This window comes from Ranitomeya variabilis, chromosome 8 (assembly GCF_051348905.1).
Source record: "Ranitomeya variabilis isolate aRanVar5 chromosome 8, aRanVar5.hap1, whole genome shotgun sequence".
Lineage (NCBI taxonomy): Eukaryota > Metazoa > Chordata > Amphibia > Anura > Dendrobatidae > Ranitomeya > Ranitomeya variabilis.
In genome coordinates, this window is record NC_135239.1 from 218,566,458 (window position 1) to 218,578,659 (window position 12,202).

Here is a 12,202-nt window from a genome sequence, read left to right on the forward strand (position 1 = left end):
CGGGGTGGGCCAGGCAGTGGCCGGGATCTGCTCGGGGTGGGCCAGGCAGTGGTCAGGATCTGCTCGGGGTGGGCCGGGCAGTGGTCGGGATCTGCTCGGGGTGAGCTGGACAGTGGTCGGGATCTGCTCGGGGTGGGCCGGGCACTGGTCAGGATCTGCTCAAGGTGGGCCGGGCACTGGTCAGGATCTGCTCAAGGTGGGCCGGGCACTGGTCAGGATCTGCTTGGGGTGAGCCGGGCACTGGTCGGGATCTGCTCGGGGTGAGCCGGGCAGTGGTTGGGATGTTCTCGTGGTGAGCCGGGCAGTAGTCTGGATCTGCTCGGGGTGGGCTGGGCAGTGGTCGGGATCTGCTCAGGGTGGGTCGGGTCTCACCTTCCCCAGCTGCTGGTGCACGCTCAGATTATACATCATCACTGCCCCATCCAGGATCTCCAGCAGCGAGTTCTCCGTGATTGGCAGCTCCATTTCCTCCGGGGGTCTTCCTAGAAGCAGCCCATCATTCCCATGATGCCCTTCAACTGTAATGGAAGAAAACATGGCTGTGCTTAGCGTCAGCGGTGATGTAATCCGCAGCTCCGAGGGTCGTGCCATATTATGGCCGGTAGAGTTTTCCTCTGAAATAAGCCCCTAATATTGGCCTGAGACCCTGTAGTGAAATATGTATAGGTATGAATGTATGTCTAACAGTAATTTAAAATTTTAATCCTGAGAAGGCATTCTCCTGTGTCCAATCTCGCCAGAGGGGCGTTGCTAAGAACCAGGAAGAAGGGGAAACATTTCACACATTCTGGCCCTTTTGAAGAGAGATGTCAATTACAGCCTGACACTATCTATCTATGAGAAACACAAAGAGTTTCAGAGGAAATAATATATTCATTGGTGGAATGTTCACGGTCCAGTCACATACCAGCAATAATAATATTAACCTGAGAGGCTGTTCTAGAAATTTGACCTCCAGGTTGACTCTCTAAATTAGGCCAACACATAAAGATGTTCGCATGTGGGGGCCGCCTGGAAGCTGATGTGATCCATTCCATATTTCTCCCTCCCCCAGGGACAGAGAATCAGAATGCAAAGTTTGATATTTCTGTAAGTTTTCTCCATTTTATTTTGTAACTGTTTTTGCATATTTGTATGTCACTTTTTTATTTCCATATTTTTATACTCTTTTATTGTAAGCACTGTACCTTTTCTATTAAAGCTTAAAATTTTAATAAGTCTGAACCTTGCATGTTCTAAAGAATCCATAGCCTTAAAGTGTGTGATCCTTATGAGTGGCAGACAGTAGTAGTAATATATCCGGGACTCATCGCCCGTGTGTTCGGTGAGTGGTGGCAGCGTGTATGAGCGGGTGTGTGCACTGTGTCGTGTGTGATTTATGCTCCCATTACAGCATAGGACATAGGTTGAATGCTGGACTGAGTGAGAGGAGACAGATTAACCCTTGCAGGCACAACCCCAAGTCACGTGCTGAGATGCGTGTGTGCCACCACTCACCGAACACACGGGCGATGAGTCCCGGAAATATTACTAATACTGTCTGACAATCATACGGCTCACACACTTTAAGGTTATGGATTCTTTAGAGCATGCAAGGTTCAACTTATTAAAGTTTTATGCTTTAATAGCAAAGGTACAGTGCATACAATAAAAATGGTATAAAAATATGGTAATAAAACGTGACATACAGATATGCAAAACAGTTATAAAAATAAAACAGGAGAAACTTACAGAAATATCTAACTTTGTAGTCTGCTTTCTGCTCCTGAGGGAGGGACGAATATGGACTGGAACACATCAGCTTGGTTGCCCCTCAATCTATGAACCATGATTCTATGTGTACATGCCTAACTTATAGAGTCACCCTGGAGGACAAATTTCTAGACCAGCCTCTCAGGTTGTCATTATAATTGTTTGCTTTTGACTGGCCCATGGCCGCTCCACCAATGAATATATTATTTTCTCTGAAATTCTTGGTGCAAGTACTCACAGATAGCAAATAGAAATGGTCAGGCTGTACTAGGTTCCATTTGGCATTTGCCTTTGAGGCCTCAGAGGTGTTAAATGCTTCCAATTCTGTCTTTCCAGGAAGGTCCCCCTGTGTTCTGAGAACAGGAAAACTGCTTTTTCTCAGGATAACACATATTATCACCTTGGTGAGACCTGCAGCCTTCAGGACAGATGTTAAATTACTGCTAGTCACACAGTCATACCTATACATATTTCACTAAAGTGACAGACCCCAATATATCTCCAGAGGTTTTTTAGACACAAGTTTAGGGGGCAGATGTGAGCTCGGTCACCCTCCCCGGCCCATCACCTACTATCATCTTCTGTTCGCTGCTCCACGCTCAGGCTCCGCACTTTCACTTTCTCCAGGGCCCCCAGGGGCCGGCGTGGATTCATCAGACTGACGGCCGCAGTGCTCAGGAAGCGATTGGCTCTCCCCAGGGTTGGCGAGCTGAGCCAGCTTGGTCGGGCTAGTGCCCCCCCGATAGCCAGAGCCGCGGAGGCCCTCTTAATAGAGAGGGACAGAGTGAGTGTGGATGGCCATGACAGACACGCTGCCCCTCATCTATTCCTCACCCACCTGGGCTGTGGTGTTGGCGGACTCATCCTCCTCCTCCAGGTCATCCATAGTGACGGCTTGCAGCTCAGACGGGTCGATGACAATATTGGCCTTGGTCGCGAGGTCATCTGAGATGGAAACATAAGCTGTCAGGACCCCTGTGCCCCATCCCCCCACGCAGCCCTCGTTCCAGCGTGCTGACCCATTCCCCCACGCAGCCCCGTTCCACCGTGCTGCCCACGTCCCCCCACGCAGCCTGTCCCACTGCACTGCCCCATCCCCCACGCAGCCCCATTCCCCTGCGCTGCCCGTCCCCCCACACTGCTCCTGTCCCACTGCGCTGTCCTGTCCCCCAACTGTCCGTCCCACTGCGCTGCCCCGTCCCCCTATGCAGCCCGTCCCATTGTGCTGCCCCGTTCAACTGTCCTGCCCCATCCCCCCATGCAGCCCCCATCCCACCACGCTGCCCTGTCCCCCAACGCAGCCCCATTCCACCATGCAGCCCCGTCAAACAGTGCTGCCCCGTCCCCCCGCATCCCGTCCCCCCACGCAGCCCGTCACACGGCGCTGCCATGTCCCCCCATGCAGCTCCTGTCCGACTGCGCTGCCCCGTCCCCCCACATCCCACTGTACTGTCCACGGTCCACTGTGCTGCCCCGTCCCCCCATGCATCCCCCGTTCCACTGTGTTGTCCGTTACCCCACGTAGCCTCTGTCCCACAGCGTTGCCCCATCCCCCATGCAGCCCGTCCCCCACGCAACCCGTTCCACTGCGGTGCCCCGTCCCCCTCAAACCCCCGTCCCACTGCGCTGCCCCGTCCCTCCATGCAGCCCTTGTTCCACTGTGCTGCCCCGTTCCACTGCGCTGCCCCATCCACCCACACAGCCCATGCCACCATGCAGCCCCTGTTCCACTGTGCTGCCCCGTCCCCACATGCAGCTCGTTCCACTGCACTGCCCAGTCCCCCCACGCAGCCCCTGTTCCACTGCGCTGCCCCATCCACCCACGGAGCCCGTCCCCCCATGCAGCCCGTGTTCCACTGCGCTGCCCCGTCCCCCCATGCACCCCGTCCGACGGTGCTGCCACATCCCCCCATGCAGCCCGTCCCACTGCACTGCCGTCCCCCCACGCAGCCACTGTCCCACTGCGCTGCCCCGTCCCCCCACGCAGCCCCTGTCCCACTGTGCTGCCCCATCCCCCCATGCAGCCCGTTTCACTGTGCTGCCCCATCCCCCACACAGCCCGTCCCACTACGCTGCTCCTTCCCCCCAGGTAGCCCCTGTCCCACTAAGCTGCCCCGTCCCACTAAGCTGCCCCGTCCCTTCATGCAGCCCCCATCCCACCGCCCTGCCCCATCCCCCCACTCAACCCTGTCCCTTCATGCAGCCCCCATCCCACCGCCCTGTCCCGTCCCCCCACTCAACCCCCATCACACTGCGCTGCCCTGTCCCCCCACGCAGCCTCTGTCCCACAGTGCTGCCCCCTCTCCTGGCGCAGCCCCCATCACACCGCACTGCCCCATCCCCAGACACAGCCCCCGTCAAACTGCAATGCCCCCCCCACGCAGCCCCCGTTCCACCGTGTTGAACGGTCCTCCCACGCAGCCCCTGTCCACTATGCTGCCCCCGTTCCACTGCACTGCCTCCCCATGCAGCCCGTCACACTGAGCTGCCCGTCCCCCCATGCAGCCCCCAACTCTGCCCCCCCGTTCCCGTGCTCTGGTCTCCACCCCCGCACTGACTCCATCCCCCAACCCCCTGCTCTGCCCCATCCAGAAGAGATCCCACCTTTCAGCATCTTCCGTAGGTGTGAGAGAAGCCCCCCGAGTCGCTGTAAATCGAAGTAATCCACCTTCCCGTTGTAGAAGAGCTGGGGCGGCACGTAGGCATCTGGGGGCGCAGAGCGGATCAGGACACAAGGAAAGAACCAACAGCCCCCAAAACCCCCGGAGTCACCCGAATCTTAGCGCACCCTCACTGCAGAGCGCCGATGCACTCCGGGCCTGGGCCTCGTCCCAGCAGCAGCGCAGCGCAGTCACCAGGCGGTGCAGGAAGCACACCATGTACTCCGGGGGGCACAGCACTGTCGGGTTCTGGTGGCGACACAGCAGTGAAGACGGACAGACAGAAGAGACCACCGCCCCCACCCCGTGATGACGGACAGACAGAAGAGACCACCACCCCCACCCCGTGATGATGCACAGACAGAAGAGACCGCCGCCACCCCGTGATGACGGACAGACAGAAGAGACCACCGCCCCCACCCCGTGATGACGGACAGACAGAAGAGACCACAGCCCCACCCCGTGATGACGGACAGACAGAAGAGACCGCCGCCACCACCTCGTGATGACTGACAGATAGAAGAGACTGTTTATACTTAAAAGAACCCCCCTGTCGTGGTGAACATCCTGATCATTGGGTCATTCTTATACGAGGTTCATACAGCGAGTTATGTATAGAAATGGTTTGACATAACTCTAAAAAAGGGGAGGATTCCGCCTCTGAGTGAGGTCACCACAGGGGGAGTGCCTTGGTTTTGGGCTGGGAGATAACTGAGGGAGACATCAGTCTTCAATAGTCTTTTGTTCTGGGTCCAGCTGCGAGACAGGTGGGTGATGCGTCTACATGTGTGCCCCTCCCCCACAGCACACGGTCAGCCATGAGATGAAATTATATGAACGAACTGTGTTTTCAACTTTAATCCCATTTTATTTGTAATTGTACTGTACATACGATATTTGTCTACTTTTATAATATCTTTTTATACTTCTGTAAACACTGCCTACCTTTTTGGAGTAAAATATATAAAACTACTAGCTTTGTCTCTCCGTGCTCTATAACATACTGTCACGTCCTCTGAAGTGAATTACGCTACTAATCTGGGTTGGCTCCGGACCCGTTATTAAGAAATCGGAGCTGGTGGCAGCGGATTTGTCCTGTGCGTTTTGGAGGCTTTGTAGCGAAGGACGGTGTTGATAATTATTGTTCCCGCCTGAGTGGGAGTAGTTATATCGCCTTCGCTGCAGTGTGCCCATTAGCTAGTACAAAGTAAGGCAGCCTTTCTGGTGACTATCCTAGGGGCAGTACCTGACTGACCTGAGGGTAAGGGGGCGCCAGAGAGCTGCAAGTTCCAAACTGGAACTGGGAAGTGGGATATAGATAAATCCCTTTCAGAAAGAACCAGGGGCAACCAAACAACCCCGGTTCATGACTGTCACGATAATGTAAAAAATGCCATATTGTGAGTGTGGTGAAATATGTGTTAGTGTGTGTGTGTGTATATATATATATATATATATATATATATATATATATATATATATATATATATATATGTGTGTGTGTGCAGTGGACTATGTATAGATTTATTGTGTCATTGGCAATAATGTAACATCTGTCTTGAAAAGCTGCAGGTCGCACCCAGGGGTCCTGCTGGAAGCCAAGAAGAAAGGTAACATTTGACAATTCCTGGCTCTTAAAAGAGAGATGTTAATTACGGCCTGATAGTATCTGTGTGAGAACTTTTACACAAAGGATCTCAAGAGAAAATAATATATTCATTGGGGGGCGTGGCCGTGGTCCAATAAAAAAAACAAGCAATTATGATATTAACCTGAGGGGCTGGTCTAGAAACCTGACCTCCAGACCAAAGCTATAAATTAGACCTGTATACCTAGAATTGTGTTCACATGTGAGGGCCTGGGAGGACGCACTTAGCAGCTCACCATGTGGACACTGGTACTAATCCCCCAGTACGGCAGTCTGCATACCGTGTGTCAACAGATGTGAAGACACACATGAGGGAACAGGTAGAGGAGATGCTGAACCTCAAGGTGATACAAAAATCCCAGTGCCTGGGCCTCGCCTGTGGTTCTTGTCCCAAAAAAGGACCATACTACCCGGTTCTGTGTAGACTACAGGAAATTAAATGTACTGACTACATGTGAGGTCTACCCCCTGCCGAGGATAGACGAGCTGTTAGAGCAGCTAGCTAAAGCATCGTACCTCACCATCATGGACCTAAGTAGGGGATACTGGCAGATACCCCTGACCAGAGAAGCTCCGGAGAGGTCTGCCTTTATAACGCCATTCGGGCTGTTTGAGTTTCTGGTGATGCCCTTTGGTATGAAGAATGCCCCTGCCACCTTCCAGAGGTTGGTCAATCACTTATTGGAAGAGTGTGATGGTTTTGCCGTCGCTTATCTTGATGATATACCCATCTTTAGTGATTCTTGGGAGGAACACCTCGTACATCTTTCTCAGGTGTTGTAAACACTTAAAACTGCAGGTCTTACTGTTAAGCCGGAGAAGTGTCAGGTAGCCATGAGGGAAGTACAATACCTGGGACACCAGGTGGGGGGAGGACTGCAAAAACCTGAGCCAGGGAAGGTAGAAGCCAATACAGCCTGGGCCACCCCACGAACCAAGAAGCAGGTACTGTCCTTCCTGGGTACGGCTGGCTACTATAGGAGGTTTGTACCAAACTACAGTGCTCTGGCCAAACCGTTAAATGATCTGACCAGGAAGAAACTTCCCAAAATTATCTCCTGGAGACCTGATGTATGTATATACTGTATATATATATACACACATATATACACGCACATATATATATATATATATATATATATACTGTATATATATATATATATATATGTGTGTGTGTGTGTGCAGTGGAGTATGTATAGATTTATTGTGTCATTGGCAATAATGTAACATCTGTCTTGAAAAGCTGCAGGTCGCACCCAGGAGTTAATATGTATTTTCCTGAGACAAGTAGACTTCTGTCTCCAGTCTCACCAGGGGGTCCTGCTGGAAGCCAAGAAGAAAGGGAACATTTGACAGCTCCTAGCTCTTGGAAGAGAGATGTTAATTACAGCCTGATAGTATCTCTGGGAGAACTTTTACACAAAGGATCTCAAGAGAAAATAATATATTCATTGGGGGGCGCGGCCGTGGACCAATCAAAAAACAAGCAATTATGATATTAACCTGAGGGGCTGGTCCAGAAACCTGACCTCTAGACCAAAGCTATAAATTAGACCTGTATACCTAGAATCGTGTTCACATGTGAGGACAGCCGAAGCTGATGTGTTCCACCAACTCCATTCACCCCCCCAGGAAGCAGAAAGCAAACTACCAGTTAGTTGCTTTCTGTAAGTTTTCTCCTGTTTATTTTTATACTGTTTTGCACAAGTTGTATGTCTTTTTATACCTTTTTCTTACTGTAAGCACTGAACCTTTTTTGTATTAAAGTATAAAACTTTAACAAGTTGAACCTTGAATGTTCTAAAAGAATCCATAGCCTAAGGTGTGTGAGCCTTATGAGTGGTAGACATTATTAGTATTAATATTTCCGGGACTCATCGCTCCTGTATTCGGTGAGTGGTAGCAGTGTGTATGAGCGGGTGTGTGGCCTGTCGGTGAGTGGTGGCAGCGTGTATGAGAGGGTGTGTGGCCTGGGTCGATGTATGATTTATGCTCCCATTACAGCATAAGACAGAGGCTGAATGCTGGACTGAGAGTGGGGAGATAGATTAACCCTTGCAGGCACAACCCAAGTCACGTGCTGAGAGCGGGCATGTGACAAATTAGTTACACCACGGAGAAGGGATACGTGACAGTGAGTTTAGTTCTAGAAGGTTCCATGGCAGACACACACTGTGGGCCATTCAGACCTCCCTCTTCTCACTCTGCCTGCTGCCTGTGTGTGTAATTCAAAACCCCTCAGTTGCCCTCCTCCCACAAGACTTTATATAGTTCTACGCTGCAAATACCAGACTCTGTGAACACTACTCATTCCCCCTCCCACCTGGTACTGGCCAAAACAAGTACAGAAAGCCTGAGATTATTTATTCTATTAAAGTGATATATAGGGGCACCGATCCAGGCTAGAGATATAAGAATTATATATTCCGGATGTCCATCGATAGATCTATAACTCACTGAAGCCCCTAGCAGCTAAATGCAATGAGTGCAAAGAGTGGATTTCTCCGTAAGCGAGTCATGTAATTACTCCATGTTTACACTTAAAAGAATCCCCATGATGTGGGGCACATCCTGATAATTGTGTATTTAGCAAACGAGATTCATAGAGCGAGCTAGACATAAAAATAGTTGCCATAGCTCCAAGTAAAGGGGAGGTTTCAGCCTCTAAGTGAGGTCACCACAGGGGGAGTGCCTGGGTTTGGGGATGTGAGATAACTTAGTGAGACAGCAGTCTTGCAGTGTCTTTTGTCCGGGGTCTAGCTGCTGTACAGATGTGTGATGTATCTAGATGTAGCCCCTTCTCCTCAGCACACGGCCAGCCATGATGATGCAATGACATAACGACCTGTAAGTGTTCTTTTCAATTTTAATCCTTTTTTATTTGTAATTGTATTGTACATATGATTTGTCTCCTTTATAATATCTTTTTATACCTCTGTCACGGTTGCGCCGTGTTGTGGCGGACCGTCGGCTGCAAAAAAAGTTACATGTAACGTTTTTTGCTGCCGACGGACCGCCATTTCCGACCGCGCATGCGCGGCCGGAACTCCGCCCCCACCTCCCCGCACCTCACAATGGGGCAACGGATGCGTGGAAAAACAGCATCCGCTGCACCCATTGTGCGGCGCAAACAACTCTGCGATGGGCCGAGTACGACGCTAGTGTGAAAGAAGCCTTAGCCAGTACATAGCAGGCAGCCTTTCTGGCGACTAATTATCCTAGGTGCAGTACCCTCTCTGACCTGAGGGTAAGGGAGGCGCCAGAGGGCTGCAAGTTCCAAACCAGAACTGGGAAGTGGGACATAGATAAATCCCCTTCAGAAAGAACCAGGGGCAACCAAACAACCCCGGCTCATGACAAATTGGTGTGAGTGGTGGGGATGGTAAAGGTATCCTCCCAGTGAACTGTGACATAGCCGCCCCCTCCCCGTGATGACGGACAGACAAAAGAGACCGCCGCACCCACCCCATGATGAAGGACAGACAGATGAGACCACCGCACCCTCCCCGTGATGACGGACAGACAGAAGAGACTGCCGCCCCACCCCGTGATGATGGACAGACAGATGAGACCACCGCACCCTCCCCGTGATGACGGACAGACAGAAGAGACTGCCGCCCCACCCCGTGATGATGGACAGACAGATGAGACCACCGCCCTCTCCCCGTGATGACGGACAGACAGAAGAGACCGCCGCCCCCACCCTGTGATGATGGACAGACAGATGAGACCACCGCACCCTCCCCGTGATGATGGACAGACAGAAGAGACCGCCGCCCCCACCCCGTGATGAAGGACAGACAGAAGAGACCGCCGCCCCCACCCCATGATGACGGACAGAAGAGACCTCTGTGGCGCTCACCCCACGGTTACTTGCGTTCTCCTGGAGAAACTTCCTGAACTTGTTGAGGAAAATATAACGAGAAGCTTCACCCTGCGGAGAGACCCCTAGTGTCAGAGGTGTGGAGATGGGGTGCAGATAACGGGTGCCGAGCAGCTCTGCCCTCCTGACGCCCGGGCTGCACTTACTCCGCCTTTGTCCTTGTTGTTCAGCAGAAGTTTCAGGATCTGAACCTGCAGCTCCTCCACCACTGAAAGAGAGGGCAGATGTCAGAGTCTGCGGGGGCACAGAGGGGTGGCCCCCGGGACAGGAGGGCCCCCGGGACAGAGAGAGGGCCCCCATAACAGAAGGAGGGCCCCCGGGACAGAGGCGGCCCCAGAGACAGACAGCCAGCCCCCGGGACAGAGGGAGGGCCCCCGGGACAGACAGGCAGCCCCCGGGACAGACAGGCAGCCCCCGGGACAGAGGGAGGGCCCCCCGGGACAGACGGGAGGCCCCCAGGATAGAGGGAGGGCCCCTGGGACAGAAGGAGGGCCCCCGAGGCAAAGGGAGAGCCCCCTGGCACAGACAGGTGGCCCCCGGGACAGAGGGAGGACCCCAAGACAGAAGGAAAGACCCCAGAATAGAGGGAGGGCCCCCTAGGACAGACAGGGGGCCCCTGGGACAGAGGGAGGGCCCCCCGGGACAGAGGGAGGCCCCCAGGACAGAGGGATGGCCCCCGGGACAGAGGGAGGACCCCAAGACAGAAGGAAAGACCCCAGGATAGAGGGAGGGCCCCCTAGGACAGACAGCGGGCCCCTGGGACAGAGGGAGGGCCCCCCGGGACAGAGGGAGGCCCCCAGAACAGAGGGATGGCCCCCAGAACAGAGGGAGGGCCCCTGGAACAGACGGGTGGCCCGGACATCCTTCCACCTCGGGCACCTTCAATGCGCTTCTTCAGCCGGGTGCAGCCCCTCTCGTATGCCCTCCTCCGCAGCCGCTCCTCGCCGCTTTCCTCCGTCGGCTCCTTAATTTCTTTTCCCTTAAAAAAATAAACAGAATTTCTATAAATGAAGACGGTGCTGTGAATAGAGGCCGCGGTGCTGTGAATAGAGGCCACGGTGTTGTGATTACTGTAGGGGCCCTGTTGCTGTGATTAGAGACCGCGGTGCTGTGAATAGAGGCCGCGGTGCTGTGAATACTGGCCGCGGTGCTGTGAATAGAGGCCGCGGTGCTGTGAATACTGGCCGCGGTGCTGGGAATACTGGCCGCGGTGCTGGGAATACTGGCCGCGGCGCTGTGATTAGAGGCTGCGGCGCTGTGATTAGAGGCTGCGGTGCTGTGATTAGAGGCTGCGGCGCTGTGATTAGAGGCCACGGTGCTGTGATTAGAGGCCGCGGTGCTGTGATTAGAGGCCGCGGCGCTGTGATTAGAGGCCGCGGCACTGTGATTAGAGGCTGCGGCGCTGTGATTAGAGGCTGCGGTGCTGTGATTAGAGGCTGCGGCGCTGTGATTAGAGGCCACGGTGCTGTGATTAGAGGCCGCGGCGCTGTGATTAGAGGCCGCGGCACTGTGATTAGAGGCTGCGGCGCTGTGATTAGAGGCCACGGTGCTGTGATTAGAGGCCGCGGCACAGTTATTAGTGGCGAGTCGGGGGCCAGTCCACATAAATATTAAGTGAGTTGCGCTCGAAGTGAACACAAGTTTATTACTGGTAATCACGATAATGTAAAAATGTCATAATGTGAGATAAGTTCTAGAAGGTACATGGCACAGAGACACACGCTGCGGGCCATTCCGACCCTCCTCTTCTCTCTCTGCCTGCTTGTATGTGTGTAACTCAAAACCCCCACTAGAATCACTGAAGTTTTAGGATTCTACCCTGCAAATACCAGACTGTGAAAACTACTCATCCCTCCTCCCATCTAGTACTAGTTGGAACTGGTGTGAAAGCCCTGAGCTTCTTTGTTCGATTAAGCTTTGGGCTAGACAGATAAGAATTATATATTCCGGATGTCCATCAGTAGACTTATCACACACTGAAAGCGCGAGCAGCTAAATGCAACAGTGCAAAGTGCAGATTTCTCAGTAAGCGGTTCAGGTAATTACTCCGTATTTACACTTAAAAGAACGCCCCTGACGTGGGGAATATCATTAGCATCGTGTCTTACTTACACGAGGTTCATACAGCGAGATATGCGTAAAAAATGTTTTTTACATTCTGAGAAAAGAGGAGTGCATGTCATTACTCAGCCCACCTAGTGATGTCACGACAAGAGGGCATATCTTATGCCTGCTGAGTTGTGAGTTAGTCTTCTGCCC

The 12,202-nt window shown here is 52.8% G+C and overlaps 1 protein-coding gene across 3 annotated transcripts in view; it reads right to left on the reverse strand.

Moving 5' to 3' along the window:
- RNF123 (ring finger protein 123) overlaps positions 1 to 12,202 on the reverse strand; it is a 107,288-nt gene that overhangs the window by 48,707 nt on the left and 46,379 nt on the right. For all 3 annotated transcript variants that reach the window (XM_077277212.1, XM_077277210.1, XM_077277213.1), the window contains 8 exons: positions 10,823 to 10,922; positions 10,090 to 10,151; positions 9,923 to 9,994; positions 4,541 to 4,661; positions 4,357 to 4,458; positions 2,591 to 2,697; positions 2,325 to 2,517; positions 373 to 518 (listed from right to left, as the gene is read on the reverse strand). In XM_077277212.1, coding sequence (XP_077133327.1) covers positions 373 to 518; positions 2,325 to 2,517; positions 2,591 to 2,697; positions 4,357 to 4,458; positions 4,541 to 4,661; positions 9,923 to 9,994; positions 10,090 to 10,151; positions 10,823 to 10,922 — 903 coding nt within the window. The remainder of the gene's footprint in view (positions 1 to 372; positions 519 to 2,324; positions 2,518 to 2,590; positions 2,698 to 4,356; positions 4,459 to 4,540; positions 4,662 to 9,922; positions 9,995 to 10,089; positions 10,152 to 10,822; positions 10,923 to 12,202) is intronic.